The sequence below is a fragment of the Ursus maritimus genome, unplaced genomic scaffold, assembly GCF_017311325.1.
Source record: "Ursus maritimus isolate PB19 unplaced genomic scaffold, ASM1731132v1 scaffold_32, whole genome shotgun sequence".
Classification (NCBI taxonomy): Eukaryota; Metazoa; Chordata; class Mammalia; order Carnivora; family Ursidae; genus Ursus; species Ursus maritimus.
Window position 1 is genome coordinate 17122320 of NW_024425786.1, and position 27934 is coordinate 17150253.

The following is a 27934-nucleotide window of genomic DNA, read 5'->3' on the forward strand; positions in this document are numbered from 1 at the left end:
GCAAAATTCATGAATACGAGGTTCATACAAAGAAACACAAATGGCCCTTCACCATATTAAAAACTTAAACCCATGTACAGTAAGAGAAGCAAACCATAATGGCTTTGTGATATATCATTTACCAGACTGGCAAAATCCAAAAATATGATCATACACTATTTTGACAAGGATGATGAAAGTGGGCCCCTTGTGTTTTGCTGGTGGGAGGGTAAAACGGTACAGGGGAATATGGCAATATCTTAATAATTACAGATGCATGTACTCTGTGGCCCACAAGTCTATCTCTGAGAATCTATCCTACAGATACATCTGCACTTTTATCAACTAACAAGATACAAGCTCATTCACCACAGTATTGTAATAATAAAAGATTAGAAACAACCCAATGCCCAGCCACTTGAATACAGTATAGTATATTCACACGATGGAATATTACGTAGCCATAAAAAATGAGTAAGGCTCTAAGAGCGGATATGAAGAGACTGCCAAGATACACTGTTGGTAAGGCATTTTTTCCCTTTTTTACATCTCTGAAATAGGGATCCAACTTACAATCAATGTCACATGCACTGTGTCATAATTTAATTGTCAACATTTAATAATTTCTTAGTGGTACACATAATAACGGTATACTACCTTAGAGCTAATGAACTAGGATAGTGAATAAAGCAAATACAGATCAGTGAACGCAATAGGTTACCTGTAACCACCACGTAAAAAGTCGGAAGAGTTAAGAATAAATACTCATATTTGCCTGTATCTGCCTAAGAAAGCACTAAGAGATAAACTAGAGACTACTAAAACTGGGTGTGTATTGGGGACAAGGGAACACAGCAGATGGAGCTAGGTAGAAGTGGGACTTCTTTGTCTATACCTTTCCAAGTAATTTTGATTTTTGAACTAAGGAACCATACTACATATTCAAAGAAAAAACTTAACACAACCACTGAACAAACTGTTGCCTCAGATAAATGGGTATATGAATAAAAATTATTAGGGGGAAGGTATTAATCCAAGGGGGGGAATCTAACACTGTCCACCACCACCCTCTTTATTTTTGCAGTGTTGGCGTAGAGATCAAACTCCACAGTACGCAGGCCTCAGCTTATTTACTTTTTTTTTTTTTAAACTCAACACAGATCTTTTATTCTTTTTTGAGATGAAACCAAAACACACTATATAAAAATTACCTGTGGAAAGTTTGTTTAAAACATTCAATAGGAAAAAAGCCCCCTTAAGAAAGATACATGCAGGCTCTTAGGTTTTGGTTGATTATAAAATTGACCCAACTTGGCAAAAAAATCTTCAATGAATTAGAACACTGATAATGTTAACATCAGAAGGGTAGAACACCCACCTCCCAACTTAGAAAACAATAAAGGAATCAGTATAGTCAATCAAATTTATTCAATCAGTATTATTCAAGTTTACAGAGGCCTTCTTTTCATTCTGAAAGTTGTTTATGATCCAGGAAGAATAGTCCCTAGAATAAAATGTTGAGGTCTTCTAACCCTGTAAAAATTTAGGATGCATTTCAATCTGAAAGGTTACAAGAGGTATGTGAAAAGTACTGATGAACAAATCACCAGCTATACTATACTTTAGTTTTCTGAGAATTTTATTCGCCTCTCTTGATGTGTAATATATCTATACTGATATTTTAAACAGGCTTTTACAGAAAAAGCAAAACAAACTCTACTCAGTTTCTACAAGACAGTTCAAAATTATAAGGGTTCTTAAAAGATTTATCCAGCTCCAATAAAATAGATGACATCCAAGCTCAATAGGTTTGCCCAAAGTCACAATTTTATTAGAAGAAACAAATGGAATTAAAATCAAGTTAGTAAAAAATAAAAATAAAGAAAATCAGAGCTATTTAAATTCCCAGTCCCTTTCCTTAACACAATCTATTCAAGGAATATAAGAAACAGACACTGAGCAACACATCTGAGAGCCTCTCTGGTTCATTCTCGGTCATCTTCTCTAACCCAAAGATGTCTCTGCCTACAGAACTTGACCACACTGGTATAAACTGGGGCTCTCCTCCAAACTAATTAGAGTGAAGACTACCTGCTCAGAACCTGGAATAAAAAGTTTTAAAGAAAGATTTCTCAGTCTAGGAGAATTCAACCACTAATTTATGGTCATCACAGAGTTGCTGCCTAACCAAGAAGGGAAGAGACACACCAAAATACTCAAAAATTCACTAAAAACAGCAGAGATGCAACTCTGATGAGTCCCTTCAATTCCAGGAGTCACCCAAAGGAAAGCCTAACAATCAGGACTCATGGCACCATTATTTACCAGACAGAGATCACAACAATGCAAGTATAAGGCTTAGGAGAAAAGTGAGGGCCTGCCACAGGACCCGCCATGCGTATTTTGCCACCATCACGTAACAGCAAACATGATAACCCTTTGCGCCTTTCTTCATGGAGATGACAGTCTAAGGGAACTTAATCATTAAATTAAAAAGACGAAAAAGAAAAAGAAAAATCAGCTATAAATCTAGATAAAATATTTTCAATGGCAATGTAATAAAAGTCATAGTATGGTCAATGAAGACTGCAAATCATAATCTCCAAAAATCATTACTTCTGTCTTTATTCAACAAGACCCTATCTTTTTTTATACCTCTGTATCCCTCCTAGTGCCTAACCCTAAACAAATTCTCAATGTATATGGAAATACTTAAAGGAATTTCATTTCAGTTCCTTTTGCACATTTAATCTCCAAGAAAAGGGATGATTAATTTAACTTCTAGATACCCAGACTGACAGTTAAGTTTGGTATTAAAGCAGATCCTAGAATTAAGATCAAGAGCTATAATCTCTATCACAAAACTTTTAAAAGTTGAGCTTTACTCTGAGTACAAAATTTCAGTAATAATCTCACTCCCATCCCAAGCAACTGCATTTACCTTAGCCATGACTTCTGGATCTGGTTCTTCCACAGGGTCAGCCCATTCAACTGTAACTACATTTCCCCATACTTTTACTTTTCCACTCATCAGCCGGCGTCTGGCTTGTGCTGCTGACTTGTGATCCTCATATTCAAGGAAGCAGAACCCCCGATTCTTCTTTTTGTCATCGGGTTGATGATAGAGAATAACGTCCACCAAACCCTCTGTTAAACCAACAGCCAGATATATAAGCCAAAAGCATCCACCACACATCTAGTGATTAGGCAGACCTAAATCCATTTGCCGAAGAGCAAAAAAATATTGAAGAAGCCTCAAAATGATTCCCTAATTACCTAGTAGACAATTAAATCAGCATTGTTAGATATGGGTTGTGAAACAACATTTTATGTTCCTTTTTAATTTTGGAAGGGTCCTGAGGGCACAGCCATAAACAACAGGTCTAGTTACTGTATTCTGATGTATAACGTTCTACCATATTTTAGAGTGTTTGATATAACATGACCTTGTAATTTATGAAAACACTACCAAGGAATTTAAAAACCAAACTATTAATATAAATTCAAAAGAACTTACATTCAACCAAGTAATCGTAACCAAAAATCATCCTTGGATCTAACTTAAAAGTTACTTTACCAAGAATGAAAATGATTGCTGGGGCACCTGGGTGGCTCAGTCGGTTAAGCGTCTGCCTTCAGCTCAGGCCATGGTCCCGAGGTCCTGGGATTGAGCCCCACGTCGAGCTCCCTGCTCAGCGGGGAGTCTGCTTCTCTCTCTCCCTCTTCCTCTGCCCCCCACCCCCAGCTCATGCCGAATCTTTCATGCTCTCTCTCTCAAATAAATAAATAAAATCTTAAAAAAAAAAAAAAAAGAAAATGATTGCTAAATATTGGTGTCCCTCTGGTCTTAGTCCTGTGCTCTCATCTTTCCACATATGTTCTAAGTAATATCAGCTAGTTGGTACTTTTAAAAGCTATCTGTATCTTTAAAAATGCTTACATTTTATTTCTAGCCCACACTTAAACACATTTCAAATTTAGCATGTCCAAAACGCAGTCACCACTCCCCAAATCTGTCTTCTCTACTTACATATCTAATAAATAGTACCACCTCCTGGTTCTCAAGCCAGAAATTGAAGCCTCATTCTTGGATTTCTTCCTTTACTCCCCTACCCAATTCAGAGCCCATCTACTTCTTTCCACCTTCACGACTATTACCCTAAGTCCAATCTTCTATCCAAACTACTGTGATAGCCTCAACTAATTGATTAGCTTCTACTCTTAAGCCCCTCTAAACCATTATCTATATGGCAGGAGAGATAATATTCTGTAAACATGAAACAGATGTTACTCCCTGCTTGAGACCTTTAAATACCTTCTCATTCTACAAAAATTAAATCTAAACTCCTTACAAGGTCCACAAAAGCCTTGCCTAATTCATCTAATTCTACCCTTAATTCTACAGTAATTTTAACAACACTGGCCTTCTCTCAGTTCCTGTAATACACCAAGTTCTTTCTTGCCTCAGAGACTGGGCAGATGTTGCTCTCTTGGAATGCACATCCCTCTGCTCTTTGTATGTATGCTACATCCTCCTCATTCTTCTGGTTTTGCGTGAAATGTCATCGTATCAGAAAAGCCTTCCATAACCATCAAAACAGGGATAATAGCTGTTCTCTAGCTAAGTATCCTTTATTTCCCTCTTCTCAGTGCTTACCACAGTGTACAAATATTTAATTTTTTTGTCTTATCTCCTTTCCCAGAATGTAAGCTCTACACGGGCAGAAAACAGATCTTATTCACCATTGTATCCCAGCACATAGCACAATGCCACCACTTTAATAGGCACTGGATAAACACCTGCTGAAGGAATGAATAAATGGGTAAGAAGCCAGAAAGGAGCTGACAGGTAATAAAGTGATGAGGTCAAAGAACTGCACCATCTAGAGCATGCGACCGACACAACTGTAATGGGTAGTGGCAGTGGTTACGACAAAGTAGAACGCTAGAAATCAAGATTTTGGAGTGAGCAGAATTTCTGGCAGCAAGATCCAGAATGTGATCTGGATGTGGGGGAGCTGAAGTAAAGAACCGGAGATGAGGTGGTCAAAAAATCAGGAGGCTAGGGGATTGGACAGTCATCCATGTACATGTTAACGGTACTACAAATAAGTGAATTTAGGGCAGAAGAAAAAGACTATGAGCCAAAAGCAATCTTCAGTTAATGAAAGACTGACTCCAGAAGAGCAATGGATGACAGCATCAAGGAAGGAGGAAGGACAGTTTATCTGGAGGACAAAATCATGGTTTTTATGGGGAGAAGTAATGGTCTAAATCAGTGTTTTTTTTAAACCTTGGCTAGCATGAGTGTATCTCTACCCACGTTTTAAAAAAATGAAACAGGAGAAACAGGAGAGATCACACTAAATCATGTAAAATAAGTGAAAGTACAGTTTTGTTAAATTTGTTTCAGTTATAAATGTAGATAGCCCTGTGATGTAAAATGTACTTCTCCATCAATTCCAGGGATTTAGAATTGGAAATTTTGAAAAATCTGATCTAGACAAGGCAACAGGAAGGAAGAGGATAAGAACTCTCATCCTCTTGGCCCTAAAGCACACTGACTGTCGGGAAGTCTTTACTGGAGGGCTACAAGGGAAAGACTCTGGCAAAAGCTAAGAATCAATTAAGGCACAGACGTAAGGGGACATTCCAAGAAATTACGAATATAAGGGAACATGCTTAGACCAAACCACTGTAAAGCAGAGAGGCAATTTATAGACACTGAAGATTTGAATTTTTAGATTAATATACACTTCCTTTTTTTTTACTTATAAATAGTACCACAGATTTCTCAAAACTAACTTCTACTAAATACATTTTTGTTTTACCTGTGACTTTACTGAATTCTTCCAGTATATTTTCCTTAGTCTTATTCTTCGGAATTGATCCAACAAAAAGCCTGTTGTTTGCCACAGAAATGCACACTCCAAGGTGTTTACCGGGGCGAATTTCATAGCTGTCACACTGCAAGGGAGAAAAGAACCAGATACCCCACAACCATCCCAAACTCAGGACAACTGATCTCAATCTAAAAAATTCAACAATATAAGGTCAAATACTTCCTGCTTCATAAACTCACCGAGTCCCCTCATGCTTACCATTATAAAAATGTGTATTTTAAAACTTGTTATGGCCTCTCGTCTTAGTTTGGTTTTGTTAACTTTCACTGTTCTTCTGGATATAAATGACTCAGTTATTCACTTTATTTTTTAAAATACTTTACATCATATTTCAATGTTATCTATCTGAGAAATTTTCCAGAGAATTTCAGAAAAAGTACCCAAGACTGATCATTCAGGATCCTTGGAGATAAAATTAGATACAGATAAGCCAAAAGCAAAGTAACAACAGAGTCACAACTATGCATAATCAGTAAAAAGAAATTCAGAAGAACTTCACATTCTACACAAAACACAGTATTCTGAAGGTATACATGAGAAGTTTTAAACTGCATATCAAACACAATACCTTCAAAATTATAAAAAATGATAGGAAATAAAAAAGGCTTTATTTAAATCACTATGGCCATAGTTTCCTTGATAAACTTCAGCTTCTTAGGCTTTAACATTACTTACCCATTAGCTTACTAAAAAGATATGTGATTACTAAAAAATAAAAATCATCCATACGTTGCCGAAAATTATAAAGCTTTGACAATTTCTCAATAAAAACAAGTTGGAAAGAAAAGTTCTTAATAAAAACTAAAATCTGGGTCAAGCTAGAAGTGGAACTAATTTAGAAGTGATTAATGAAACCAAAAGCCCTATAAGGACTGGAACTAGACAAAGTGAGGCTTTTCAATGTCTGGGAAGAGTATGCAGAACAGTGCCACGGCTAACTTAAGTTACTGAGATGGCTGTACCGACACAGGCATGAAGATAATTCTCATTTGCAGAACTGTTACAACTACTACTACTACTACTATTACTACTAGGAGCAGTAGTATTGTACTACGAAGTGCAAAGGGTAAAAGGAAGTTACTAGATTACAGAAAATGGGCTATAATATAGTTAAAAAGGAGAGAAAAGATTGAGGACAGAGAAGACTGAAGGGCCTGAAAACAAAATACAGAAATGAACATATACCTAGGAAATAAATTGTATGATTAGGTTGTGACAAAAATAAAAGAGTCTCAATCATTTCCTGAATTGTGTCCTAAAAGTCACTGTCCCCCGGTTATGTTCTCCGGGATCCATCCCAGCCTTCATTACACTTTTAAGAATCTTGTCCTAAAGTTTAACAGTAACAATTCACATCTTTTTTGCCTAAAATCCAAAGAGAGAACTGCAGAAGCCAAATATTCAAATGAAACTTTAGATACTAACCAATCTAATAAATAACTTACTAGAATCCTGGGAGACTTTCTCTAACACATTATTTCTCGGGTATTTTCATTCTTTTTTACTTTTATAATCAGAATAATAGAGCAAAAGAGCAAAGGTCACATATCAACTTTATCAACATCTAACCATGCAAAGCAAATACTAAAGAAAATGAAACAATGTTAATGGCAAACATTTTAAAATGAGGTGATCTGCCACTAAACAATGGGTATTTGTTTATCACATACCAGTTTAACAGCTTCCTGTGCAGCTTCCTTTCCACAGAAGGTGATAAACGCATACCCTCTGTTCTGACCAGACAGTGGATCCATCATAAGACGTAGATCCCAAATGGGACCAGCCTTTTCAAAAAGGGGTACCAACTCATCCTCATATAAATCTCTTGGTATTTTACCTACAAAGACCTGAAATAAAATCTTTGTATTAGAATCCCAATGTAAGCATTTTAGAGCCATAAAGCCCAACAACCTTTCTTCTAAGGGGCTAGGGGCACAAAGATGGTTAAGGAGGAATGAGGACAATTTGAATCTTTAGGAGTTAACCCTGATGTTTATTATAACGACCTTAGGGTCACTAACAAAGAACAATATTCTATGCTGAAAAATGGAAACTATTAATAAGAGTGTGCAAAATCTATACAAACTCTAAATTCTTTAGTTTCTCTTTTTCTCACATAAACACAGAATAAAGGATACATGTATGTAACTTTGAGAAATATGATATCTGCATTTTTATAAAAACAATAATTGAATAAAGACGTTTTCTCAACTCTAGGGGTGCCTGAGTGGCACAGTCAGCTGAGTGCCCAAATCTTGATTTCGGCTCAGGTCATGATCTCAGTGTCCTGAGATCGGGCCCTGTGGCGGGCTCCATGCTCAGCATGGAGCCTGCTTAAGTTTCTCTCGCCTTCTGCCCCTCCGCCCCACGTGCGCTCTTTCTCTCCCCCTCAAATACGTAACTCTTAAAAAAAGTAATTAAAAAAATTATCTAACAAGGGTTCAATTATAATATACAATAAATTAAAATTAAACAATCAAAAATCTTCTCGGTATTTAATATCAGACCACAATTTCTTCAAGCTTCCACCATGTCAGCAACACTAAAGACAATCTTTGACGTTCAAACATTTGCAATCCGCATGCAGTCTTTATTTAAAGATTTATTTATTTATTTAAGAGAGAAAGGGAGACAATCTCAAGCAGACTCCCCACTGAGTAGGGAGCCAGACACAGGGCTGGATCTCAGGACCCTTGCTCAGATCATGACCTGAGCCAAAACCAACAGTGGGACATTTAACTGACTGAGCCACCCAGGCCGCCCCCCCAACCCACAGCCTTAAAGAGTAAGTCAGTGTCTACATTACAGATGAATTTTTTTTTAAAGAATTTTTTTATTTATTTGTCAGAGAGAGAGAGAGAGAGCGCGCACACAAACAGGGGGAGCGACAGGCAAAGGGAGAAGCAGGCTCCCTGTTGAGCAAGGAGCCCAATGGGGGACTTAATCCCAGGACACCGGGATCATGACCTGAGCCAAAGGCAGATGTTTAACCCACTGAGCCACCCAGGTGTCCCTAGAGATGAATTTTCTAGTGAAACTCATCTACGTCAACATTTCATATTCTGAAAAATGACCTGATAAATGAAACAGCAATTCAAAAGACGCCCAAATTATTACTGGATATTAAGTTTCTGACGTTAAGCTCTGTAACTGTGCTAAGACAATCCTTTTCAAAGTAATTAGATTTACCTTCACTGTTGTCTGGTAAAACTTCTTTTGAATCCCTAGGAGCATTCTCACACAACAGCTATTCAATCCTTCTGTCTCCTTAAAGTCTCCAATCTTCATTCACTAAGTCATTCCAAGGAGATCATGTGGAACAATCAGTGGTTTCCTCATATTCTTTCCTCTCAGCCTTAGAACTTTCTCAGAATCTATTTCTACTTCTTCGTACCTCAGAAAAAGAGATTTCTTTCCTTTCCAAGGTTAACTTCTTAACCATAATAACTAAGCCCATTTCTTCACACCACCTTCTCCCGGAAATAACTGCCAACTTTTATTTCTTCGACTCTCTTATTTTGCTAAGTACATCCTTCCAAACATGCCAGATCTCCCACAACAAAACAATATGCAAAAAAAAAAAAAAAGAAAGAAACATTTACCCATTTATCTTTCCTCTCACTTTCAAATGCTTTGAACACATGGCCATGTCTGTTTCATTTTATTCATGCAGTTATTCAACCCATCTACCACATCCTTAGTACTGTGCAGCTACAAAGTGTAAGACATCTAAGGCATCATCAGAGCAGTATCGCTACAGAACCGTATTTCTAACAAAAACTCACTCTGAAGAGCCCTTGGCGTCTATGCTCTCCAACTACGACACTGGCTTCTTCCTCTAACAACACTAAGCTGCGCGCCCAAATGTCACTAATGGACTTCAAATGACTTAATTCAAGTCTTTTTTCCCTCAGTCTCATCTTGCCTTCTCGGTAAGCGATAACATTGGTGATGTTGCCTCCTAAAAATTCTCTTCCCTTCAATTTTTAGAATCTTCCACTAGCCTGGTCTTTTTACCTTTAATTATTTCCCTATCCTTTCCATAGTCATTCTTCTATTCATCTAATAAGTTTGCATATTTCCCAAAATTATGACTCTATCTCATCTTCCCTGTATTTCCTTCACTTCCAAAGATCATATCCATCCCCCAAGTCCATATCTATACAGTCATCTCTCACACCTACATCCTGAAACCTAACTTTATACTTCCAACTGCATTTGGAAACATTTCCTCTTGGTTGTCCTTATTTTACCTCAAATCATCAATAAATAGCAATGTCATTTTTTTGTTTTTTGAATATAAATGTATAAATAGATATGAATGACTGTGTAGTGAATAGTACTAATAGTGATTTATCAATGCATGAAAAACTGTTCTAACTTATTCTTTTTCTTTAATTATATTTCCTAAATATTCTACCATAGATATAATAGATTTGTAACAAATGTTTCTTTTTTCCAAAAATCAAAATGAGTAAAACCAACTCTTGTCAACCAGCTCCTTTGATTTTCTTCATTTCTCTTGGAGAACATAATTTCTGCTGCCTCCTCCACCACCCCTCAAGATGACCAAGGAAATAATACTTTCATAAACAAAAATCTCAGCTATTTTGAATCCCTCCCATTCCTAACCATACCCAATTAATCTTCTAAGTATCAGCCTGAAGTTGTTCCAATAAATAATACGTAGCCTACATAGTAACTCACTTCCAACCTACTCATAGAATTTGTCCTAACTTTTCATGAGACCTGGAATTCCATATACCTTGATCTCATATGCCATGTATTTTTCTAAGTTCTAGAGATGCAGTGAATACTACAAACAAGGTCTAAACATTCATGAGACTTATATACTACTGATAGAGACAAGAATTTTAAAAAATATGATTTCAAGAGGTATTAAAGGCTAAGACAAATAAAAGCAAGGAAAGGGAATACATGAGGAGAAAGAGGCTGTATTTTAATTAGGAGGGTGTCCCTAAAGAGGTACATTTGAACTGAGACCTAAGGTAGAAAATTAAATATCTGAGAAAGAGCATTCCAAGGTAAAGAACAACTACAAAAAGACAGGAGCACACTTGATGTATCTGATGAACAGCGAACAGGACAGTGACTGGAAAAAAAGATCCACATAGGAGACAGTGTTGAGAAAGAGAAAACAGGGACCGGATTAAGTTAAACCATGTTAGGAATTTGCATTTTATTCCAACTGTGTTGGGAAGATATCAGAGGGTTCTGAGCAGACAAGTGACTAGGTATGACATGTTCTAAAGCGTTGGCAGCTAAGTAGAAGATGGATGGTATGGAGAAACAGGCTGCCCAGTCAGGTTCCCAAGGCAATCCAGGCAAGGGATGATGGCGGCATAGAGCAACAGGTTGACAGCTACAAAGGTACAGAAATTTTGAGAAATAGTTAAGTTTTTTTTTTTTAAAGATTTTATTTATTTATTTGACAGAGAGACAGCCAGCGAGAGAGGGAACACAAGCAGGGGGAGTGAGAGAGGAAGAAGCAGGCTCCCAGCAGAGGAGCCTGATGTGGGGCTCGATCCCAGAACGCCGGGACCACGCCCTGAGCCGAAGGCAGACGCTTAACGACTGAGCCACCCAGGCGCCCCAGAGAAATAGTTAAGTTTTAAGTTATATTGGATTCAGATCTACATTTTAGTTACTTTTTTTTTTTTTTTTAAAGATTTTATTTATTTATTTGACAGAGATAGAGACAGCCAGCGAGAGAGGAACACAAGCAGGGGGAGTGGGAGAGGAAGAAGCTCATAGCAGAGGAGCCTGATGTGGGGCTTGATCCCGCAGTGCCAGGATCACGCCCTGAGCTGAAGGCAGACGCTTAACCGCTGTGCCACCCAGGCGCCCCTACATTTTAGTTACTTTGAGCAAGTTTCTTAATCAGTGAGTCTCAATATCCTCATATGGGAATAACACCATCCGAAGAGTTCAATTTCCATGTGAGCAGACAGCCACATCTTGTTCCTCATTTTACTCCCAGCTTAAACACAGTGCCTGGAACATAACAGCTGCTCATCTTTGATCAATGTTCAAATGAACATCTACCTCATGCGGTTAACTTTTACACTAGATCCCATCTCTTCTCTTCCACTCAAGGACACATGGTCCAGCAACAATTTGATCATCAGCACACAAGAGATTACAATTTCTCACTTAAAAAAATTTTTTTTCAAGGGGCCCCTGGACAGCTCTGTTGGTTGGGCATCGGACTTCAAATTTAAATGAAAACAAAAATATATCTTGACTATGACACACCTTTCAGTTATTGTCCCATTTCTCTGCTACCCTTTTTAACAAAATTGCTCAAAAGAGCTGTATGTACTTGCTATCTTAAATCCCTTGCCTCCCACTCTCTTGAATCCTCTCCAAATATGGCTTTCACCACCATTCTTGTCAAAGTCACTGATGACATCCATGTTGCCAGAATCAAATGTCAATTCACGGTCCTTGTCTTACTCGGAAAGTTTGTTGTAACCGAACACCTTCCTTCTGTGAAAACTCTCTTCACTGGACTTCTAGAATACTACATCCCTGATTTTTCTCTTACCTCATTGGTTCTTTCTGCTCAATTCCTTCTTATCTCCCCAATCTCTAAATATGGATGGCTGCAGGGATCAGGTTTTAGACCTTTAGTCAATTACACACACTTCCTTGGTGATCACATCCAAACTCACGGTTTTTAAATACCATGTAGATGCTTATGCCTCCCACACTTATAACCTCCAGCCAAAATTCTTCCCTCATTCAACAGCTCCACTTGGAGGTCTAAGAGAAATCTAACTCTTAACATGTCCAGAACGGAACTACGATCTTTCAATCCTGCTAATCTGCCCTTTTCTACAGCATTCTTCATTTCAATTAACGGCAACTCCATCCTTCTAGTTGCTCAGGTCACAAGCCTTGAAGTCATCCTTGGCCCCCTTCTCTCACACCCTCATCAATAAATCTGTTAGATGTGCCTTCAAAATATCCAGAATCTGACCACTTCTCACTAGCCCCAGCTTATCAATCCTATAAATAAGCATTCATAACAGGGCACAGCACTAAAAAAACTACAGATAAAAAATGTCCTGACAAAAAAAAATATACAAGGATACTTGGTATTCATTTTGAAATGTATTTTTTGGTGTGGCTAAGCTCTCAAGCCCAGTCGGACAGTGTTTTTGTATTTGAGGGTATTTGTATTTGAACATTTAAAAACTGTTCTGGGAACCAAATTCTGCTTCATATTACTTCCGTTAACATAATGCAATGGTGCTTCATAATTACATTATTCATTATCCCTAATTCTTCCATACCCCTTACAAAAACACATAAAGCAAAGAAAGAGCACATAAAGTGGCACTGTGAAAATACACCTGACACACAGCTAAGTGAGGAAGCTAAGTGTCAGGTTAATACACTACTTATGTAACACTTGTGCCTATATTTTTAGAACAGACAGGTTTGCCTCATTAAGCAAATCTAAAATGAAAAACCTGTATTTTCAGAAAAAGTAATTTAATGATTGATTAATCACTTTATATAAAGGATTCATAAGAGCCAAGTTCCTTGTACTCCGAAGTATCATTTGAATGTTAGAAGTCCAACTTACAGGTTTTCCGTAAGAATACTGTTTTACTTTAGAAGAAAGGTCAATACATCTGTGGTCAACAAAGTGCCCAATATTATAATCACTGGGATCCAAGAAGAAACAGGCTAAAAATACTGATTTACTGAGAAGCAGGAGATGGCTTCACTTCCAGATCAGTTTAATATAGGACATTTAAATAACTTAAAAAGTCTAAAAATAAACAGTATTCAAAACTAAGCATCTTTCCTTTAAAAGTTTCCAAGCTCAATTTTTAATTAACTAAAATGAAATAGAAATGTTTTCCTTTTATTAACTTGTTGGTCCCTGAGCCATTCTGGCTCCATATGAACTGTTCAGAGTAAGCACTCAGGCATATGCAGATAAGCCTCCCCCACCCCCTGCCCCTATTAGAACCAACAGAATCTAATGAATACTGTTAACAACAGTTCTTCATTTACTCACTAAGCATCAAGGCTTGAAAAAAGTTTGGGCTGTCTACTATCTAACCATCAAGTACTTCAACATTAATAGAGAAAGCCTTTTGAGGCTCTGGAAGGAATAGAGTTAAACGAGTTAACAGGCAGCGCAACATAGTCTTTTGAGTATCTACTAGGGCTCTTCCATTTCCCCCTCCTACGTGCTATTTTGCAAACACAGCAGCTTTTCCTTATACATAATTCAAATCCGGTACTACTAAGTCATATACTTTTACATCTCTGTTAAATACACCGGTTCTCTAACACTTCCATTAGTTAAAATACCAAAGAATTAAATTTCAATCTACCACGTCCTTTGAATTCCTCTACAAACTCCAGTGCCATGCTCTTTAAAAAGGTAAGTGCTTATTATAATGGAAACAAATAAAAACAGAGGCTGCTTCCCAAAACAGTTTTACAATGCCAGGTGAAAAACACAAAAGATGCTATAACCGGTCTAGATCTGAGGGCCCACACATGCTAAAAAACACACTTCAAAATTAATACCTATCTTTTATATTTCTTATCTCAGGACAATGCTTAAAAACAATGCAAAGGAGCGCTCTTTTATAGGGTTAATTTACAGTAGATTTTACCAAGATGAAACCTCAGTCTTCTCATAACTTAATTTTGATATTGCCAGACTCAGGCACTGACCCTAATTTCAACTTCCTCAATCAAGAGCTAAAAATTTTTAATGACCACAGTGAATCATAAAAGAACAAAAACCTAAACCTCACAGCACCAAAAATGACACCAACGAAAACCAATTTATTTATTAAATCAGCAACCCAACATACTAAAAACCTCCTACTTTTCCAATTTTTAAAAAACTTTAGGGGTGCCTGGGTGGCTCAGTCGTTAAGCGTCTGCCTTCAGCTCAGGTCATGATCCCAGGGTCCTCAGATTGAGCCCTGTGTCAGGCTCCTTGCTCACCGGGAAGCCTGCTTCTCCCTCCCCCGCTCCCCCTGTTTGTGTTCCTTCTCTCGCTCTAATAAAGAAATAAAATCTTTAAAAAAAGAATAATAATAACAAATAATTTTAGGGGCGGGGCGCCTGGGTGGCACAGCGGTTAAGCATCTGCCTTCGGCTCAGGGCGTGATCCCGGCGTTATGGGATGGAGCCCCACATCAGGCTCCTCCGCTATGAGCCTGCTTCTTCCTCTCCCACTTCCCCTGCTTGTGTACCCTCTCTCGCTGGCTGTCTCTCTCTCTGTCGAATAAATAAATAAAATCTTTAAAAAAATAATAATAATAATTTTAGGGGCACCTGGGTGGCTTAGTTGATCAAGTGTCTGACTCCTGTTTTCGGCTCAGGTCATGATCTCATGGGTCGTGGAGTGGCCTTGAAGATTCTCTCCCTCTGCCCCTCCCCCACCTGCTCTCTCTCTAAAACACATAAATCCTTAAAAAAACAATACTTTAATTTTCAACAAGTATAAGCCGAATCTCATAGAATTTAACTTTATCGGAAGAATCCAAACCTTTACACTAAGATTTTGTTGTAAAAAACTGCTTGGCAGGAGTAGCAGTGGCTTAGGCTCATATAGGGATTTCACCGCAGAGTTATTTGCTGTATGCAACGGTATCTGATATATAGGAAAATGCATTTTTCTCCTAAAGACACAATGCAATAAGAGAATACGCATATTTTACAAGTAGGATACCAACTTTGTTTCTAATGGGATACTCAAAATAGTTGATCCTATTAAACTGTTTAAATGCTTTCAGTGAAATCTTAAGAGTACTAACAAACTGCTTGCTTATCTATATAAAACAAAGATAAGTCCCCATTAATGAGCTCATTAATAAAACCAATCTAATGGGCTAAAGAAGTTCATTTTTATAATTCTGAAATAGATACAACCAACTAATTTTATACCAAGCTATACTGGGCATTGGAAAGAACATTAACAATATTGTATACACTTAATTTTTATTCCTAAGGATTTTATAACTAAAGAAACAAGACTAAGATATATGTAATAATTGGTAAATACTGACGAGGATATCACATGCTGAATGGTATACTACAGATAACTTTTTCTAACTGTATTCCCCTCCTGAAGGTGTTTTAGGCTGCCTCTAAATAAGGAAGAAGCAAAAGAGCAATTCCATTTTTTAATTTTATATGAGGGTTTAAGGGAAGAAAACAAAATTTAAAACCATTCGGAAAAAAATACCTATGATGCAGCAGTTCAAGTAAGAAAGTTGAACTATATTTTTATAGTGTTTAAAAGTTAATGACATGTAAATGTAGATTTGAAAGGGTTCACAGTCTAAGTAGAACATTAAAAATGAAGGATGGCTTGAGGCACCTGGGTAGCTAAGTCAGTAGAGTGCAATTCCTAATCTCAGGGTTGTGAGTCTGAGCCCCACGCTGGTACAGACTACTTAAAAATAAAAAATCTTTTTTTTTCCCTAAGATTTTATTTATTTGAGAGACAGTGTGCACAACCAGGGTGAGCAGCAGGCAGAGGGAGGGAGAAGCAGGCCCCTCCTGAGCAGGGAGCCCGATGTGGGGCTCAATCCCAGGACCCTGGGATCATGACCTGACCCGAAGGCAGACGCTTAACCGACTGAGCCACCCAGGCGCCCCATTAATAAATAATCTTAAAAATAAAACAAAACAAAAAACAAAACAAAACACTTAAAAAAAAAAAAAACGACCAAAATACTTGTATACTATGTTTCAATGACATTTGCTCCTGTAACAAACTTACAGGGCTCACAGACCAATTCCAACTCTGTAATAATTATGGAACATGAAATAATTTACAGTTTTTTAAGAGACTCAAAACAAAAATATGTAGATGATTGAGGTATCACGGAAAGTAAAAATGTTTAGAGTCCCCTTTAACACTACTAAATATTAAGAAATAGATTATTAACTGTAATAATGCTTGAGGGAAGTTCAGGAAACAAAGACCAATGAACGTAAACTCTATTCTATATACAGTGAACACACTGGAATTACTTCCGATATAAATCTAAAAAGTTATGTTAACTGCTGATGTCTCTATTCACAAACCAGAAATAATAATCTTTGCTTTTGGCTACCTGAAAGACACCAGAAAGAAAAGACCCTGCCGTAACCTTATATTTTGGCACACGGTTTTTACCATTTGCAGGATCAGAACTGGTGGGGCACCTGGGTGGTGCAGTGGGTTAAGAGCCCAACTCTTGGTTTTGGCTCAGGTCAAAATCTCACGGTTGTGACATCAAGCCCTGCATTAGGCTCCACCCTAGCACAGGAGTGTGCTTGGGACTTTCCCTCTCTCTACCTGCCCCCACACCACCCCCGTACTGCATGTGAGCACATACTCTCTCTCTAAAATAAATAAATCTTGGGGCGCCTGGGTAGCGCAGTCGTTAAACGTCTGCCTTCGGCTCAGGGCGTGATTCCGGCGTTCCGGGATCGAGTCCCACACCGGGCTCCTCTGCTGGGAGCCTGCTTCTTCCTCTCCCACTCCCCTGCTGTGTTCCCTCTCTCGCTGGCTATGTCTCTGTCAAATAAATAAATAAAATCTTTTAAAAAAATAAATAAATCTTTAAAAAAAATAAAAATAAAGGATTAAGAATTGTCTAACATAAAGGTATATGAAGAAAACTTTATGAAGGCACAGATGGAGCAGAAACGGCTTCTTCGTTCAATGACAGATCAATGTGCTCGACCTTTCATCTGATTCTCTAACCTTCCCCTGTGTGACCCACTCCCATCAATAAATCTCTCAGCAAATACTGAGCATCCTTTATGTGGTGGGGGAGGGTCAAGGAGGGAGGACAAGCACTGTTCAGAATTACTGACATAAAACAAAAACAGAATAAAGCAACTGTCTCTCCTTAGTAACCGCAACCCAAGCACCTAAAATGGTGTGTTGCTGGTTGCATGGTTTTAGCAGCCAGTTCCAAGAAATCTATATTCCTTTACAGAGTGTTTGGGTATCTAATAGTCACATGGTTCTCCTTGCTTATGACTACAGTAAAATACAAATGGATATCCAAAGAAAATAATTATAGCTACACTACAAAAAGAATCAACTAGTCTTCCCCATCATACAATAGAATAATTTACAAACTGGACAGGTTTCGGCAAACAGCTGAAGAACACTTACTTCTGTTCCAATTCCAGGTTGTACTCCAGAGTACACGCTGTCTGGAGGAGGACCACCATACTTCCTCTGTCCTGTGGTTACATCCAGAGTATAGCCAGTCCTCTCAAGCAATGCCTAAAGATAATTATACATCTGTTTATACTTGAATATTGTATCACACATCAGTATATTAATCTTTTCCAAAAGATACCCCAATATCCTAGGCTATGTTTAGGTAAAATAATGTCAAAATTCACACTGTTACCACACACACGTGTTGCTCCCACTTCATTTTACTGCTCCTTTCCATGCATTTAATGGAAAGAATTGTAGACAAATTAAATCTCTAAGCACACAACAATTTTTTGATATGAATGAGAATAGAAAAATGGGGCAAGGATTATTACAAATGTGACATAAGCTGACCCCAGGCTACCTATTCATACTTCTATACGGCAGTAGTCCTCAATTTGCATTCTCCTCTACCTCAATGAGAGCTCTCCTTAACTTGTTCCCTTTACGTACCATCTACCTACCTGTGATTCTTTCAAAATGTTCTCTAATCAGAAATCCTACCTCCTTCATGCAGCTTCTCTCATTCACTATTCCTCACATCTTCCTACTGTGACTTTCTATTATAATCAGGTAATTTAACCTTTAATACTTTTGTTTTGTACTTCTGCTATATCATAAGCTCTGTAAGAACCAGACTATTTCTCATACAACACAAATTCAAAATATTTGGCAATTACCAAATGAGTATACTCAGGTTTCAGGAAAAAACAAAACAAAACAAAAAAAACCTTATGTTTCCTGATTACCAACCTTCTTCACAACATTGTATTAGGTATTAAAGAGGGACTGTAGAAAAGTTAATGTTCTTGCCCTTAAGGGTTTGTATTTATATGAGAGGCCAATAGCGCGGACACAATGGAAAAAAAGAAATGCAATCTACCTAAAAAGGGGAGAATTTTACACTTCATGTTTTAAAAATTAGATGGTCCCCAAATTGCAATGACTCAACTTACGATTTTCATCTTCAGGATGGTATGAAAGTGATACACATTCAGTAGAAACCACACTTCAAATTTTGATTTTTGATCTTTGCCAGGGCTAGCAATATGCAAGACGATACTCTTGTGATGCTGGGCTGCGACAGGGAGGCTCAGCTCCCAGTCTACCACTCAATCACAAGGGTAAACAACCAATACACTTACAACCATTCTGTTTCCATACCAACCACTGTTTTTCCTGTCAGTACAGAACTCTATAAATTACAGGAGATATCCAACACTTTGTTACAAAACGGGCTTTGTGTTAGAGGTGATTTTACCCAACTATAGACTAAGATAAGTTTTCTAAGCACATTTAAGGTAGGCTAGGTTATAATGTTGGCAGGTTAAGTGTCATAAGATATATTTTCGACTAAGGATATTTTCATCAATGTCCAGATAAACCCATCCTAAGTTGAAGATCTATAACACAAATGTCAAAGCAACAGGAGATTTTAGACATCATCAAGTTTAGTGGCTTTCAAAAATATCATTGGAGGAACCCTGGGATTCCAGAGTTACCTTAGGGTCTCTATTTTTCTACCTTTGACTCAAAAAGAGCTGCTCTAATTTTAAGCACAGAAATACGTGTAACATATAATATACACACAATATATATATTACATATTTAAACATTACTTGTCTAATATGTAATATACACGTATCACATATACAATATATACCTTACCAAAAGCAAATACCCAGTTCTGGGGAAATAACATAGGCCTATTCAATACACACTAATAAGTTTTTTTAAAAAAGCAACTATTACGTTAAATGGAATTTTCATGTATTTATTTTAAAAATATAAGACCATTTTACAGATGAAGGAAAAAAGTACAAAGGAGCTCTATGTAAACTATTATATGACAGAAAATACAAGTTCCACTTCCTGTCTAAAACAAAACTATAGAATTTCATTAAATAAAATAACTAATTCAGTTGGAAAAGTCTATCACTATGGCAAAACGTCAATATCCCCTTAACTAAGGAATGAGGTTCACTGGTCTTTCACCAAAAGCCCTATATTTATCTTGCAGAGCAGTTCATCTAAATAATAATAATAATAATAATAATAATAATAATAATAATAATTGGTCTGGTTACACAGTTCTTGCCACATTCCAGGCATTACTCTAACCACCTTACATATCTTAATTAATCCTTTAATCCTCACAACTCTATGGGAATAGGTACCATTACTATGCCCAGTTTACAAATAATAAAACTTAGGTAAATAAAAATTCAGGAGTAAAGCAGTTATAAAACACCTCTTTACCAAAAAAAAAGAGAAACAAAGCGCTTAGAAAGAAACCGAACCAAGAGACATGACTGAGTCAATCTAAAAAGCTATTACCGGAAGCATCAATAGACATGTATCACTCATAGCCAGAACAAGTAATGAGGCAAGGGTCTGAATTCGAGTTTTTCACCAAACATGCAACTGAATGTTTGCCCCCCAAATTCTTCTTGTGTAATATTCCTTAAATTATCTCATTTCTAAACACTAGCTTAAAAAAGGAGGGGGGGGCCTGGGTGGCACAGCGGTTGAGCGTCTGCCTTCGGCTCAGGGCGTGATCCCGGCGTTATGGGATCGAGCCCCACATCAGGCTCCCCTGCTATGAGCCTGCTTCTTCCTCTCCCACGCCCTCTGCCTGTGTTCCCTCTCTCGCTGGCTGTCTCTATCTCTGTCAAATAAATAAATAAAATCTTTAAAAAAAAAAAAAGGGGGGGAGACAATGAAAACTGTTTCTAGGAAACATGAAACATTCAATGTCATCATTAAACTTATTATCATTTCAATGACCTGATTCAAATTTTACCTTGATCTTTGCTTCATCAGGCCCCTTTGTGGACTCTTGCACCTTGCTCCCCTGTTTCTCCCTTTGCCTGTAGGTCTTCATAACTCCACATAAAAATGCACTTTTGTTCTAGAATAGACAAGTAATTCAATGAAAAAGAACCACCAGGAATCACTGAAGGGTCAAATACATAATTAATTTACAATTTCAAAAAACCAGAATATTAACGAAATATTTACTCATTTATTCACTCTACAAATATTTGCTGAATGATTACTATGTGCCAGAGACTGGAACAGACCGCAATAAGACAGCCAAGACCCCAAGGAGCTTACCTTCCACGCTGGCAAGAGTCTTCCACTTGTTGATATTCAAATGCATCTGGACTACCTTTGCCAGATATTCCGAGACTATTCCTCCTACCTACATTACTTTCCTCCAAAATAATAAAACAGGATCACATAACCCAAAAATGTTTAAAACCTGAGTAATTTAAACCCATAAAAGCCTACTAATAACAATCAGCAAAACCTGACTTTAAGTTTTTAAAGTAACTTACTGCAAAGAAGTAGGGAGAGATTTTACTTTACACTTGTGTTTCTGAGAACTCTGCCATAAAAGGTCTTTTTTTTCTTTAAACTATTTTTTTTTAACAGAAGCAGAGGTAGTAAAAAACAAACTATCACTTCGATTCAGAAAATAAAGTAATGGTAAAGTAATTTCAGATCATTAGTTGTTCAAAGGCATTTCTAGTAAATGGCCTTACCTGAACATGTGATAAGTCACTTTCCTTGAACTGTTGTAGTACAGAGAGTGCTCCTTCTTCATTAAATTCCCTGAGAGCATCAATTGCTCTTTCATCAAGATCGACATAAGCTACCAATCCTAAAAATTAAATTGAAAAGGGGTAATGTTATTGCAACAAAAGGGATAACCTAAACTGTGCTATCAATGTTTAATCAAGTTATATTCAGTACTATTACTAACAAACTACATTTTCATTTAATATGCATACAGACAGCTATACAAATACTATACAAAAAGGTCAAGAGTACAAAAACGAAAATAAAAGATAAAATGTCAAACATGAATTTCAATCCCCACATCCCACAAAAAAACCCACAAAAATCCTAGCCCCATTTCTCCTCCCCTCCTTAAGGCTTGGAAGTTAAATCTGATGTACACCGTATACTACAGATTAAGCATTAATATAACAAATTCTGATTTACGTTAGAGTAGTAAACGTACACTGTATTCCCCAAGGATCAATCTTCAAATTATATGGACTGTTATAGTTGTTGCTAACCACACAAGAGGTGGGAGAAAAAAAGAGAAACCATTTTTACTAAATAATTCTTTCCACTCTCCAAAAGGTATCAAAGGCTCTCCCTCCTTGGCACCAAAGAGAAAATGAAATGCGGCTGTTTATCTGAGCACCTACTTTGCTGCAATCAGAATGTGGAAAGGCATAATTTTAAACTCTTCTACAAATGCAAGTGCAGCTTGATTAATCAATTCTGAAAGTCATATTTTAAGGCATTTTTTGGTTCTTCTGATGTGTCAAGCTGAGGTTTAAAAGATGCTGTGGCATTCACAACACTGTCAATAAGGACTATTTTTTTTCAAATGGCATTAGGGACTTTACTACGGACTTACAAGTAAACTATACAGAAAATATTTGCACTGCATTCCATACACATAGTATATTAACTGCACACAGAACATCTACTCAGTTTGAAATGTTATTCTTAAGTCTGTTAAGTTTGTGTTGTAGTTCTCTCTCTCTAAGGAATATATTTCAGAATTGATCCAATGTAAAAAGGAAATATTTGGCAGGTTAAAACCCCAAGTCCATATGAACTAACATCAAAAGTGACTCCATTTTGATAAAGCGAAAAAGAACTTTATTCCATACAGTAAATATATTTTAAATAAATGTAATGCCATTTGTAAAGTTACTTTAAGAAAATGCTGCCATGATTTGTTTTAAAAGCTCAAAATGAGCATGCCTAAATATTTGGACTTTCCTTACTTCAAAATTCCATACCACCACCCAAAGCCACAACTCAGGACACCCATCGATCCATTCTGTCAATCCAACCCTACACCCAAACCATCAGCCTCTTATCAATAACAAAACACTCTACAAGAGAGCATCTCTGAGCAAATCACTGCCAATTCTCTATGGCAGAATGTCAACAGAAAGTTCCTGAGGACTGATTTTCAAATGGAACCATCACCCAGGAGTCATTTTTAGGAAGTCATTTTAACGTCTAAAATTATCCTAAGCTTCTCGGATTTGAAAAAAATTTTAAGGACAAAAAAAACAGATATTTGTTACTACAGTACTTAAGACACATTTGTGAGACAATTCAATTCTCTCTCCCAGAATCTGGATAGGCACACAAAACGCAGAGGAAGAAAGTTTCCATCTATGGCCCCAAAGGGGGAGGACACATTTATTTATGAACAACACTCCCTAAGGGTAAATATTTCTCTCCCTCTTTAAACTTCAAACCGCTTGCAACCGACCATATTAAGATATTCAGATTTGCTTAAACACTTATCCATGGGACTTCTAGATTTTTTTAAAAAGCAGCTGTTACAAACCAAACACTTCCAAATTACTGAGAGATGTGGATTTTCGTCTATTAGAAACTAGACAGGCCACAAACTCTCAAGGAGTCTGACATTTATTATCGTTTCAGACAATACAGTCTAACCAGTCCTCTTATTATGCCACCTAATCAGACCTAAGCTAATTTAACAATCACTTTAAGAAGCTAAAAGTAGAAAAGTAAAAGCAAAATGATGACTGATTTAGATTAAGAAAAAAATGTAAAATTTGGTATGCTGAAACATACATTTTAATTGGTGGTAAATCTAAGACAAATTGATGTACTGTTCTGAAACAACTAAGACTGCATATTCAACACTAAGAAGGCTTCAAAATAATGAAATAAGAATATCAAAGTCAAACCCAATATGCCTTCAATGAAGGGAAAGTAACAAACATTCAGCTCTACATAGATCAGAAACAGTATTATTTAACCTTAAAAAAAAATCTATAAAATTCAAAGTGGTTTGCCCTCACTTTCATAACCAGTCAGAAACAAGAAATGCATATTATACCTGTCTGAAATATTTCATCAAGTCTTTCTGCCACCTTCTGTGGGAGGCCTGCCTCTATCAGTGTCTTGTAGTGTTCTGTGTGAGTTACACTGGAAGTATCCATTGGTTCTTCCTCTTCTTTTAACTGTACCGCATTACCATTCACCTGATTAGCCATTTTATTATGCTGCTGGAAAAAATTCAGGAGCTATATTACATTAAGCCAGAAATAACTAGTTTGTAGGACAATGCATGATTTATCTAAACTAATTTGTATACATGCTGCTAATAAACTCTATCAAAATAATATTATATGCCTTTTGTGATGTATCTGACCTAAGTTTGCAACAATAATCCTGTAAAACCGTAGAAAATGTACATGGAAGCATTCGGTCTTTAAGGAACTTCATGTACACAGGGTTAAAAAAAGGCTTGAATTTACTGAAGGTAGAATTGCTGATTAACAAAAGTAGCTGTTGTGTCCTGACAAGCATATCAACAAATCACCACAAAATCCTAAAAAGCCCATCAGCTCTCGATTCTTACACAGTTTTTTAAAAGTTTGATTTAGAAACAGAATGAACACCCACAGACCACTTAATCAAGGTTTAAGGACTTTCAAATTTTCCTAGTTCTGCTTCAAATCTAGGATAGGTGTGAAATAAATGCACTGCTGTCTCTAGTTCAACATGCTGGTGGTTTGGGTTTTCTCCGCCTCACTTAAAAAAAAAAACAACACAACTTGACATTAATTTTTGTTCTAAAATTAATTTGCTATTCCCATTCACAGATTTAAAAGAAAAAATGACCAAGTTTAAAAGCTAAACGATTGTTTTAAGTCCACGTAAAATAAAAAGTGAGCTATAATTGAGGTTGCATCTTTAAAAAAAAAAACGTGAGTACATATTGAATTTTTCATATCAGTAAAATAAAGCTGCAAATACATATCGAAGGATGGACAGCTAACTTCTTCCAGTTTCAACAAACATTACCTAATGAGGGTAAACTTAGGTCAGATGTCCCAGATTAACCTACCCAAATTATTCTGTATGTTCAACCTGTATATAATACTGAAATGGAACAACTCCCTGAAGAGAGAGATTAGATAATAAAACCATACAAGACCAGTCTCTATACTGCCTCAAAAGACAGGGAATTAAAGTGCTCTTGTCTGTGGTGAATGTGATGAAGATAATAAGCAGCAGAATAAAGACATTGCAACAAATACTGAAACAGAGGACATGAAGGTGGATCTCAAGAAGAAGCCTACTTTTCTTGATGAACCCCAAGGCACCTAGTCAGCTATAAAGAGAATACAAGCTTCCTAAAAAGCACTAAAACCCACAAGATAACCACACTTCCAGATTGCTTACAACCACTGTGCAAATGCACCAGGTGCAGTTTTCTGACCTAAAACAACTTCTCTTCATTTCAGAGTCCACTGATACTTAGTTGAAATTAATGAAAAAGGGAGGAAGACCGAGGGGAACAAGGTAACATAGAGTAGGAAGAGAGGAAAATTCAGAAAGGGCTCTTCTAAAAATAAGATAAATATCATGACTTATGATTACAAAACGTTAAGACCTGATGACCCACTAAGGTCTACACAGACGCAGACTCTCCTTAAACTTTGGGTGGAGAAACGCTTCTCAAGGCAAGCCTCAAATTCTGATGAACTGGCAAAAAAGAAAACATTCAAAAATGGCACACTTTTCATCAAGAAACTACTTACAGTGTAGGATGAATACGTTTACTAATTAATACAACCTATTTCTATAAAGATGCATCCTAAAGTCCAAAATCTCTTTGTGAACATATAGTTCTGTTTTCCCATGCTCCCCCACCCCAAATACAACCATAAGATCATCAGAACTCAGAAGTTCTCAGTACCACAAGACCCTTAACAGTATTGCACTTGGGAATACTATTAGTCACAGAAAGAAAGCAAATTTTTAACAGGAAAGTTCAATGAACATCTGCTAAGGTGGTTTTTTTTTTTCTTTTAAGTACGTGTAAAGCAAAAAGACAAGTTGTGTATTAAGCACAAGATAGAAATATTTATGACAACCATTTCATTGCAAAGGCTCTCCTACAAGTTGATTCTGAAATTGGTTGATATTGTCAAAAAGTTTGTACACTTTAACAAAAAAAGTAAAATAATTAGATTCCAGAAAATAAAACCTTTCAGATCAAGGAAAACCTCTCTCTTCAAGCCAAATACAATGTGCTCATTTAAAAAAATCTTTTATGTCATGTGAGACTGTTTAAAACTTGTGTCAATTCAACACAATGCCACACTGCCAAACCATATTTCTGGATGCAGCAAATGTACTGTGACTGGAGTCATTTGATTTAAGCGTTTTTGCAAAAAGTAAACGTTTAAATAAGATTTTAAAGGGCTGCTGGGAGATTTGGGAAGTCAGCACTAGCCCCTCCCTGACTTTTTCTGAATATCTCTGTGCAAATTCTTCATATTAAGAGACGGGCTTTAAAAGAACCAACGAAATGAAAACTAACGGTTATCTCATGGGTTAGGACTGTCAAGCCCTTAACCTACGACTGACTCATGAGACATAAATTCAGTCTCTTGAGGACAGCAAAAATCTCAGAGGTCAGTGTGAAAGGACTGAACCTTTCAAGAACCCCTTGGCCTTAAGTTTTACACTCTGGCAACACGGTTACTACCGTATAAGAAAAAGAATCGCCTTTCCAATTTAGTACGCCTAAGACATTCTTAGAATTATGTATCTCAGGCGCCGCTTGAAGCCTAAGTTTCATGGCCTCTAGTAGTCATTTTTTCCTTCAAATCTCGGCTCGCAGCATGCAGAATGGGGGAGGGGAGGGAGGCTTCCTACACAAATCGGCCCTCGGGCTCCAGCTCGCACAAAAGTTTTCTCCCGGCTCAGGTAACCCCGGGTGTGCATCCCGCCCTCTGCCCACCCCACCCCTTCATGCCCGTCCCGATCAGCAACACATCCCACTCGTGGCTAGGCCGGCCGAGACGAGAGCGAAGCGGCTCCGGAGGAGAGAAGCGAAGGGGCCGCGGGCGTCTGAAGCCTCCGGCCGGGCCAGCCGCGTGGAGCAGCGGGCGGAGGCGGGAAAAACACGGCCTTCCCCGGCAGGCCGCGCGGAGAGTGCCCCGCGGGCCGGACCGCGGGCCGGGGGCTGGAGGGTTGGGGGGAGGATGAGCAAGGGCGAGGAAGCGCCACGGCGGAGCCAGGCCCTCCGCTGCGCGGCCGGACGAGGCCGAAGCCGCCCCCAGCCCATCCCCACCCCCACCCTGGGGCCTCTGAGCGAAAACGAAACTGGGGCCAAGGCGCCAAGCCCGGGCTGGGCCGGGTCGGATCGGGGCTCCCGGCCCCTCCCCCCACGGGCCGGCGCGAGACTCACCAGGGCAGAGCTGGGGCCGCCGGCCGGGCCCGTGAGAATCAGCGCGAGGCGCTTTGAAAACGACTAGAAATGGCGCGCGCGCCACCCCCTCCCCCCCTCATGGACAGAGACGCGATCCCGGCAGCACGCGGGGTTTCCCGGAACTGCTTCCAGGGACTCCGAGCGGCCGGGCAATCACCTCGCGCGGCGGCCTGAAAGGCAGCTTGGGCGTCCAATAGTAGCTAAAAGAAGCGGCTCACGCTGGACGACGAACGAGCCAATCGATGGAGCCGTCGGCTGAGCCAATGAGGGAACTCAGCGCCGCCGGCTGGGGCGCCTCCGGGGCGGGGGCAGGAACACAAAGGGGTCTGTGGTGGAGATCCGGGTAGAGGCGAGGCTGCGGGGCACCAGGCCTTGAGTGGCCGAGGCTCTTCGCTGCTCGTCCGCCGCCGGTACGAGACCGAAAAGCTAGGCCTCACGCCGCGTGGCCGCCTCCGGAGCCCCGCCCCCTACTGTCCGCACGGGCCTCTCTCCTCCGCGGCCCTCCCGCCCCCT

The 27934-nt window shown here is 38.3% G+C and overlaps 1 protein-coding gene across 5 annotated transcripts in view; it reads right to left on the reverse strand.

Annotated features, from left to right (window-relative positions):
• Window positions 1-27551, reverse strand: part of HNRNPR (heterogeneous nuclear ribonucleoprotein R) — a 32961-nt gene extending 5410 nt beyond the window's left edge. Inside the window, exons 1-8 of one of the 5 annotated variants that reach the window (XM_040618952.1) lie at window positions 27401-27550; window positions 24032-24197; window positions 21666-21784; window positions 20921-21028; window positions 18067-18180; window positions 7553-7729; window positions 5811-5946; window positions 2921-3135 (exon numbers count right to left, since the gene is read on the reverse strand). In XM_040618952.1, the coding sequence (XP_040474886.1) occupies window positions 2921-3135; window positions 5811-5946; window positions 7553-7729; window positions 18067-18180; window positions 20921-21028; window positions 21666-21784; window positions 24032-24188 (1026 nt within the window). In that variant the 5' untranslated portion in view covers window positions 24189-24197; window positions 27401-27550. Of the gene's footprint in view, window positions 1-2920; window positions 3136-5810; window positions 5947-7552; window positions 7730-18066; window positions 18181-20920; window positions 21029-21665; window positions 21785-24031; window positions 24201-27400 lie in introns of all 5 variants that reach the window. The other 4 variants (XM_040618953.1, XM_040618951.1, XM_040618954.1 and 1 more) reach the window with 4 other exon arrangements.
• Window positions 27552-27934: the final 383 nt, after the last annotated feature.